The 10,091-nt window shown below is 39.1% G+C and overlaps 1 protein-coding gene across 1 annotated transcript; it reads right to left on the bottom strand.

The window, feature by feature from the left end:
- Positions 1-339: 339 nt before the first annotated feature.
- Positions 340-1,293, bottom strand: LOC102832517 (olfactory receptor 1B1-like). Its single transcript, XM_006865708.1, has one exon. The coding sequence runs from the start codon at positions 1,291-1,293 to the stop codon at positions 340-342; it is 954 nt and encodes a 317-aa protein (XP_006865770.1).
- Positions 1,294-10,091: the final 8,798 nt, after the last annotated feature.

Here is a 10,091-nt window from a genome sequence, read left to right as displayed (position 1 = left end):
GTAAATTGATCATTACTGAGGGTAGGTAGTGGTAATATTCTGTTTTGCCTAATTTCTATGAGTTTAAAATATTTGTTAATAAAAGTTCAGTAAAAGAAAATTACTTTGGGAAGACATCTCAAATCCATGCTGTTGAGAGAGTTATGGTACGACGTGTGTGCATGAAGATGTAATATTCACAGTTCTGCCAATGTACCACATCACCAAGAGCCAAATCTGGTATTCTTTAATTGTTCTAGCCATTTATTTCTCTCATGTCTCTATTCTCTATAACCAACTGTGCTCAAAATCTTTCCATTCCTGTTTTCACCTATCCAATATGGTCCCTACATGGGATAATCAGAAGTCCACCTTCCCCTGTCCAACCAGTCTGCAGAGTGCACTCTTGACATCTTTATTGCGGAGGCTGTATACAAATGGGTTGGCCAATGGTGTGATGGCTGTGTACATCACTGAAGCCACCATGTCTTGGTCCTGGGATTTCTGGGAAGGAGGCTGGAAGTAGACCCAAATGATGGTACCATAGAGGAAGCCAACCATAGTAAGATGTGATCCACAAGTAGAAACAGCACGTCGACGACCAGCAGCTGAGGGCAAACGTAGGATGGTGGCTCCAATGCGGACATAGGAAAGCACAATGAGAGAACAGGGGCCCAGCATGAGAAAGCCACCCTCCAAGAAGATGGCAAGCTCATTGGAATGTGTGTCTGAGCAAGAGGCTCGCAGAAGTGGTCGGTGGTCACAGAAGAAGTGAGGAAGGTTAACATTGCCCTCATTATCCCTAACCCAGCGAAGAGGCAGGAGGAGTCCCACATGTAGCATAGTGTGAAGTATGGATACCACCCAGCTAAAGGCCAGTAAACGAGCACAGAGTCGCTGATTCATCACCAAAGCATAATGCAGAGGGTCACAGATCGCAACATAGCGATCTAGAGCCATGACAGCAATAACGAGTGTGTCTGTAACTCCAAATGCATAGAAGAAAAAGAACTGGGTCAAGCACTGGGCAGCTGGAATGGCTGGGTAATCCGAGACCAGATGGGACAGTAACTGGGGCAGAGTAACTGTGGACAGTCCCATGTCTATCACGGAGAGGCCACGGAGCAGATAGTACATAGGTGACTGGAGCCTGGAGTCCCTGGAGATGAGCAGCACCAGAGTCACATTCCCTATTATGGTGGTCAGGTAAATAGTCAGGAACAGAAGAAAAAGGAGACTGTGGGGGACTCTAGTTCTCGAGAGCCCAAGTAGAAGGAAAACTGGAGAATGTGAAGCATTAAGGGGACAGCCCATGATGAAAGGCAACAAACCTGTCTGAGAGAATTTGGATCAAAAAGTAAGTCGTGGGTCAGAGATTAGGGATCCTAATTATTCTATTTAATTTAGCTATGTATGTTCAAGCTCCTTAAACACATTGAATCAACTCTGATCCAGCTATCCCCTTTCCTCCAGGTCTAGTACTTCACTCACTTAATCATTCCAGTGACTGATTCTATCCAATTTTAAAAACTTGCTGAAGTCTCTCTGCACTAATCAAGGAGTAAAGTGAGAAAGCCCCACCCTCATTACTAAATATTTGGTAAGGATCAGCATGGATCCAATCCCCAAAGTGTAGAGGTGGATCCAGAACTCACTTTCCCATTTCTTTATCCTCATCTCCAACTACCCATGTGAAACACTCTCTCCAACCCTAGCCACCCATAGCTGGTTCAGAACTCACAAGTTAGATGAACACCAGCCTTCTGATCGGCTGCCCATGTAGTACTTCTTTGACACTAACCACCCAGAGCAAAGTCAGAGCTCACAAGTTAAAAGGACGCAGACCTTCAAATTGACAAAAAGGCAGAAGCCAGCCCCTGCTGGCTCTCACTGCCCCTGAGGGTTCCATAATTCATTAGAACAATTCACAGAATCTCACAGAGAATATACCATATTTATGACTATAGAGTTACATGACCAAAAAGATACAAATGAGAAGACACATACAGTGAAGCTTTAGAGTGGTACAAATACAGAACTCCCATGTCTTAAAGACAAACACAGTACCATCTCCTGTGCATGGTCAACAAATTCCTATTCATTGGAGTCTTAAGATTCAGGGTTCTTTTCAGTCTTTCTACATGGTCATGATAGATTACATCATGTCTTTTGAGGTTTAGCCATCAGTGAGTGGACCTTCTTGGTCTGGCTAGCCCCCACTCATTAGGCTCAGGTTTGATTACGCTCTCAGAAACCCAGAAAAAAAAAAGATCAAATTGCAATTTTTCACTCTCCAATAGTGAAAATCCCTTTATTCAATCTTATCTTTTCACCCAACTACTGCTTTACCTTCTTTCAATGGCAAACTTTATAAAGAAATGATCTTTACTCACAGTTTCCACTTCTCACACCTTAGCCTACTGCAAACTTCACATCCATTAACATCTCAGGTCACTGGGGTCTTCATGATTTCTTCTTTCTGAGCCTTTAAAGAACATAATACATCATTGAAATACATAACATATGAGGAAATAGTTCTAAATAGAGGACTTTTTTTTTTTTTTTTAAGTTTTTACTATGAACTGAGGGATAGCTTTACATTATCATTTTGCTGAAATGATTACAATCTTATCCGTGCATCATCGTTCAACAGTATTTTCTTCCATTTCCTCTGTTTTGTATCTTTTTTTCGGGGGGGGTGGGGTGGGGATGGGAGATATACAAAAAAATAGTCAGGGATATATAATAATTTAAACAACCAAAGGGAACATTCTGAAAGCCTGCCTCCTGGCCGCCAGCACCCAGATCCTCTTTTGCCATGAGTCCAGAGTCCTCAGCTGCTCCCTCTCTCCATGTCCTCATCTCTGCCTTCATCTCTGGTGTTGCTGCTTTTATTGATAGGGTCCCACATTCTGCCTGTGCTCATCTCTCTTGATGGTCCTAGCGTCCTCTGTTTCTGGACTGTAAGATTAACTATTCCCAGGCTGTAATTCAAGGCACACACAGACTACCATACATTGTGAAAATTATATAAACAAAAGAAGATAAAACAGATGATTGAGACATTCTAAAAATTAGAAATGTATGTGCATCAAAAGATTTCACCGAAAGAGTAAGAAAGGAGCCCACAGAATGGGAAAAAATCTTTTGCAATGACATATCAGACAAGTGACAAATTTATAAAATCTATAGGAAATTACAACATCTCTACAAGAAAAAGACAAGTAACCCAAATAAAAAATGGGCACAGGACATGTACAGAAACTTCACCAAGGAAGACATTCGGGCAGCCAACAAGCATATGAAGAAATGTTCACTATCATTAGCCATTATTGTTGTTGTTAGGTGCCATCGAGTTGGTACCAATTCATAGCAAGCAGAACGAAACACTGCCCAATCCTGGGCCAATCTCACTACTGTTGCCACACTTGAGTCCATCGATGTTGCCACTTGGACAATCCATCTCATTGGGGGTCTTCCTCTTTTTCTCTGACCCTCCACCTTACCAAACATGATATCCTTCTCCAGTGACTGGTCTCTCTTGACAATATGTCCAAAGTATGAGAGACGAAGTTTGGCCATCTTGGCCTCCAAGGAGCACTCTGGCTGCACTTCTTCCAAAATAGATCTATGGTTCTTTTGGCAGTCATGGCACTTTCAATATTCTCCTCCAACACCATAACTCAAAAGCATCAATTCTTCTACAGTCTTCCTTATTCACTGTCCAGCTTTCGCATGCATATGAGGTTATTGAAAATATCATGGCTTGGGTCATGCACACCTTAGTCCTCTTTGCTCTTCAACACTTTAAAAAGGTCTTGTGCAGCAGATTTGCCTAATGGAATACGTCATTTGATTTCTTGACTGCTGCTTCTGTGTGTTAGATGCAAATCAAACAACGACGAGATATCATCTCAGACCAACAATAACAGCGAAGTTCAAAACTGCAAAGGACAATAAATGCTGGCAAGGATGTGGAGAGACTGGGACCCTTCTACATTGCTGATGGGAATGCAAAATGGTCCAACCACTCTGGAAAACAGTATGACACTTCCTCAGAAAATTGAAAATAGAAATACCTTATGATCCAGCAATTCCTCTACTTGGTATATATCCACAAGAAATACAAGCCATAACATGAGTAGATATGTGCTCATCAATGTTCATAGCAGCACTATTTACAATAGCAAAAACGTTGAGACAGCCTATATCCCATCAGTTGAAGAATGAATAAACACACTTTGGTACATACACACAATGGAATATTATGCTACCTTGAAGAATAACAAGGAAGATGTAAGCCACCTCATCATAACACTGATGAACCTTGAGGACATTACTCACTATTGGCTACCTAAAATGAGAGGGTGATAAAGGCTTGAAGTGACTGGCTTACAAGGTTTCAAGAGGGAATTTTGTTTAAGAATGTGTGGGGGAAGATTGAGTTCCCACTGAGTAGTTTTCATCTTGTCTAGATGGGTCTGGTAAAAAGAGATGGGGATAAGATTCTTATGATTCAATAGTGAGTAATTGCTAACATGACTAATTGCAACTGTCACAATTGTAAAGATAGAAGTTTTGTAACAAAAACGGGGGAGTAGTTGATCTTTCAGACTGGAAACAGAGGACCCAAGGACAATCAAGAGAGAAGAGCACAAGTGGAATGTGGGACCTTATCCAGAGAAGCCATGATACTAGAGATGGAGACAGAGATGGGGACATGGAAAGAGGGAGTCACTGAGGACTCTAGATTCATGGAAGAGAGGAACTGAGAGGTGGCAGTCAGGAGGCAGACTTGTAGAATGTGCCCTTTGGTGGTTTAAATTATTATATATGCCTGAGTGTAAAAAAAAAAAAAGAGCTAAAATGAAGAGAGAGAAATATGGTTAAATGATTGTACATGCAGGGGATTATAACCATTGTAATGCAACAAAATATATGATTTGTTGAATGTAAAACTGATGATCTACCCTGTAAACTTTCACTCAATTCACAATAAAAACTTTAGGGGGAAAAAAAAAAAAAAGATTAACTACTCCCTATTTTTGTTACAAAACCTCTACCTTTACAGTTGTGACTGTCGCAATTAGTCACGATAACAATTATTCACTACTGAATCACAAGAATCCTATCCCAATCTCCTTTCACCAGATCCATCTAAATAAGATGAAAACTATTCAGTGGGGACTCTACCCTCTCCTGCACTCTTAAACTAAACTCCTCTTTGAAAACTTGTAAGCCAGTCACTTAGCGTCTCTTTCGCCCCCTCATTTTAGGTAGCTAATGTCTAAGTTGCCCGTCCCTATCTACTCCATCCCTATCTACCCTATCTATCCTGGTGTGGCACTGTGCGCTAATGCATCAGACTGTAAAGTTGTTTAAACTGCAGGGTCGGTGGTTCAAGTTCACCAGCTTCTCCTTAAAAACCCTATACAGGGTTGTTATGGGTCAGAATCAACTGGAAGGCACTTAACAACAACAACAATCTACCCTGTATACAGAAGGGATGGGATTGATACTTGAAATGATGACTCCTTCCTTCTCAGTTGGTACCTGAGCTACTACATCCATAAGTATAGGTCAAGTTCATCAAATTGTAGCAAATTACACTTGTTTCAGTAGTTGACTTTTGGTAGTGAAATTACTTCAGGTTGTCCTATAATGACTTGGTTTTTCTCTTTATTCCTTGTCTTTGTTAGTGGCATCAATATTATCATACCTTGATTTCCTAAACCCAAACCTAAGGCAATCCCTCCTTCATCTTACCACAGCAGATAACTCCTTTACTCTTACATGTTTCCCTTTTACACACCCTTTGTTTTCCATTCACTATCAATGTTTAGGTTCCAGTATCTACCACAAACATTCATTTCAGGGCCTCCTTTCTAGTTTCTCTACTTGTTTCCCTTGAGGGACTTTTACATTGGTGCCAGAATACAATTTTCAGTATGTACCTCCATTTTTAAATAACCAGGGCCTTCAAAATAAAATCCAGACCCATTTGTTCTGGCTTATAAGGTCTTTTTATTATTACTTATCATGCTGAATGACACACCCAGTGTTTTGTTATCTAAATCTGGTAAGGTCTCACATTGTTGTTCATCTCACATGTTTTGTTGAGAACTTCAGCTTTCTGAAATATGAGTATGAAACAGCAAAATCACTTCCCCATTCAAAACAAAATATAATAATCATCCTTATAAATTTCTAAGTGAACATTTTTAAATGTAAGGAAAACCTGAGTATCTATAATCAAAGAGGGAACTGAAAAACAAGATCTAAATAATCTATGATGGTGGAGATAGTGATGGTAGGTGAGAGGAAATGTGCTATCTATCTTCAGAGTCCAGAGACACAGGTATTAACACCCACATGGGGACAGGAAATGAGAGTGTGAACCTGTGTGAGACAGGATTTTAGATACCACTGCTTAAATTCAGAGCTTTCCAAAGGCTAAACCGTCTGTGAAAAAGTATATTCAAACAGAAAATATAAGAATATGTATGCATTCATTGTAGTTCTGGTGTGACGTTGTAGGATAAGCACTGTACTGCTAACTATAAGATCGGTGATTCAAACCCACCAGCTGCTCCTTGGAAACCCTATTGTTGTTATTGTTATGTGCCATGGAGTTGGTTCCAACCTTTAGTGGCCCTGTGTTGTAGGGTTTCCAAAGAACGGCTGGTGGGTTTGAACCGCTGACCTTGTGGTTCAAACAGGAACCAACTCCAAGGCACTTAACAACAACAACAACAGTATATCAATTGGAGTCCTGATGTGACACTGTAAGATAAACACAAGGCCGGTGGTTCAAACCCACCAGCCACTGACCCAAAGGAAGCTCAAATCTCTTGATCAAGAATAGGTGGAAGGAAAAATATCTTCCATTGAAATACAATTACTGGACTGTACCACACATGGAGTTGAATTTACACACAAAAAATATATGCTCCTAGAAGCTTTAAACTGAAAATTTAACATAAAAGTTATTATCAGATTGGTTGACACCTTGGGAACGTTTTCCTGCACATTTCTCTCAATCCAGACCATAAAGGACTCCCATAACTAAAAGCCCACTGAAAATGAGTTCGGAATTCAAAACCACAAAGCACATAAAAATGATTCATTATGATGTCAATCAGAAATCAACAAATAGTAGGATTAATCACTTCCCAATATCACAGAAGCAAATAATAAGTTTGGGATTAATGGTTAAGCATGTTCAAACTACTTAGCGTAGGATTAGAAAAGTATTATAAAAATAAAACAAAACATACTAAAATATATAAATTACTAGAAAATAAAAGTATTCATATTCAACTAAAAGACTAGTTCTGAAAAGCTAGTTAGAAGATAAAGTGATAAAATCTAGTTCTGAAAAGCTACTTAGAAGATAACATAAAGTGATAAAAGTATGGGTAATATGAAAGAAGAGAGAAGAATTGTGGAGGAAAACAAAAAGGCCCACTCTATGGCAAATAAATAAGAATAATATAGAGAAAATAGAGGAGAAAGAAATATTGAAGGGACAAAGGTTGTAAATTTTCCAAACTTAATTCCTTCTAGAAAGAAAAGAATCCTCAGATCAAAGAATCACATTAACTCCCAAAGAAGATGAAACATCAAAGCACCACACATACATATATATAACAAAACTGATGAATAGCAAATACAAAGTGAAAATTTGTAGTGGAGGCAAAGAAAGAAGCAATTTTTTTTCATACCACTGCTTTGGACAAACTCATTTTCAGGCACTAAAAAAAAGAAAAAGAAAAAAAAATCAATCCAATTAAATATCAAAACTTCAATTCTCAAGTTTTATTATTAAACCTTGCTTCCTACCCCATATCAAACTAAATACTTATTTTTAAAACTACATTAGGAAAAGAGGAAAGAGACTGACGTATTTGCCTTCTTGTTCATCATTTCCTGTAGGTGATCTCTGGCTATTGAAAAGTTGAAGTAGATGAAAGGAGAAAAAGTAAAGTCTCATGGAGTACTGTGGTTGATGGAGATTCCTATGAAATATTTTTCAGGCCTAAAAGAGGCTGTTAAGGACAGAGTAGGAACCTAACAGACAGCCTAACTGCACTCCCACACCTGCCACTTGAATCAATAATTCCAGGAAACTCAGTTCAGCACACCTTCTGAGAAGTGGAGCAGTGCTAGACCACCAAAAAAAGGTGCAAATGAAGAATATGTACCAAATAGACCCTGCCACCAACCAGAATTAAACTTGAGGGAGATGAGCCAAAAAAACCTATAAAGAAGTAGAAAGAACAGAAAACTGGGACTCTGTCTCATTTGAGAGAATGATACCCACTTCTCCTCTTCTGAGACGTGTACTTTCATTAGTTTAATAAACCTTGCTTGCTAGTTGCTGCTTTTTGTCTGTGTATGCCAACCTCAAGTGGGTCTTGCTAGACCTGCAGAAGCCAAGTTATCTGACCCTAACAAGACCACCACAGGTACAATTACTGCTTTCATTCCAGGCAAGATTGATTCAGACTCTGGCTGAACCCTTGGAAGTCTCCATTCTGTTTGGGTTTTTACATCTTACTGCACTCCTCTAGACTTAATCTACTAATTGCCTCATGCTCACTTTGGGGGACGTAGACTTTTCAAGAAAAACTTATTAACCTTCATCCCAACAAATTCTGTAAATGCAGCCTTCTCTAAGTATTCTATGTACTTGGCAGGAGTGCATTTGTTTCTTTCCCAAAACTTTCATTAAGACTTTAAAAAATGTTTTGTGCTGTATTTTTAGATTCCAAACATATTTTCTTAAACTCTGTTTTCACTATTGACTTCTAATTTATGAGCATTATGATCAGAGGATGTAATCTCTGTGAGATTAATCCTTTGAAACTTTTTGAGACGTACTTTGTAATTGGGCTCTAAGCATTAGCATGACTCTAACCTCCAAATGTAGAGACTGACCCAGTCTACATACTCCCACTTCATCTTCATCTCCAACTCACCATGACACTCTCTCTGACCTTAACCACCTGGGGCTTTGTCAGATCTTACTAGTTAAAAGGACACAAATAGGCAGGTACCAGTAAATTGGGGAGTCCACACAACAACCCATCTGATATGCTGGCCACAAACTATCTTCACAAGTGTGTTGAAAAAGAAAATGATGTCTATTTGTATTGAAAATTGATCATTAATGCCTGATTATCTGCCAACTATTTGTTCAAATTGTTATATTTCATCTACTTACTATAAATAAATGTAGTTTTCATATAGAGCCATTTAATCAACTTTTTGCTTACAAGGTTACCAAGGAATCCATCACCATATACTCTGATGTGTAATAACAGCAGTACTATTCAGTGACAGCAGTGGTATTTGTTGTAGTAACAATACTGTAGTAAAATTACGGGAGCTCTTACTACCTACCATATCAATGATAAGCTCTTTGCATTATTTTATTAATTCACTGACTGTAGGAAGTAAAGACTGTTTTCCATTCTCATTTCACATATAAGGATAATGGCACACAAAAAGGTTAGGTAAGTTGCTCAAAATTGTACAGCTAACCAGTGGCAGAACTGAAGTTTTAAGACAGAGAATTGTGCATCTTGACCACTGCTTCTCTCTACTGCTGGACATGATTGATCACTATCTTCTGCCTACTTTACATTTTCTTTTTGCAATCTCTATATAACCATGTAAGGAACCCTGGTGATGTATTGGTTTACACATTGGGCTGCTAACAGTAAGGTAAGCAGTTTGAATTCACAGGAGAATGAGGAAGTCTGCTGCCATAAGGATTTATAGCCTTGGAAATCTTACACAGGGCCGCTGTGAGTCAGAACAACTCCATGGCACACCACCACCACTGTATAACTATGTAAACTTCTCTCAGTGTCTAAATCTTTTTGCACATTTTTCTACTCACTTCTGTTCTTTTCATTGTGGAGGGGACTTCCTGAGAGAACGCCTGAACAACTTCAGTAGTCCTAAAATCCAAAAAGACACCACACCCTTTGCTAGCAAGGTTCTGACTTATAATGATCCTACATTTTTCAGAGCAGAATTGTAGTCGGTAGAATTTCAATGGTTGCAATCTTTTGGTTGTAATCTTCCGTATGGATTACAACTCA

This window comes from Chrysochloris asiatica, unplaced genomic scaffold (genome assembly GCF_000296735.1).
Source record: "Chrysochloris asiatica unplaced genomic scaffold, ChrAsi1.0 scaffold00081, whole genome shotgun sequence".
Taxonomy (NCBI): Eukaryota; Metazoa; Chordata; class Mammalia; order Afrosoricida; family Chrysochloridae; genus Chrysochloris; species Chrysochloris asiatica.
Note: the sequence above shows the minus strand (reverse complement) of the source record. Positions and strands in the feature narration are given on the sequence as shown.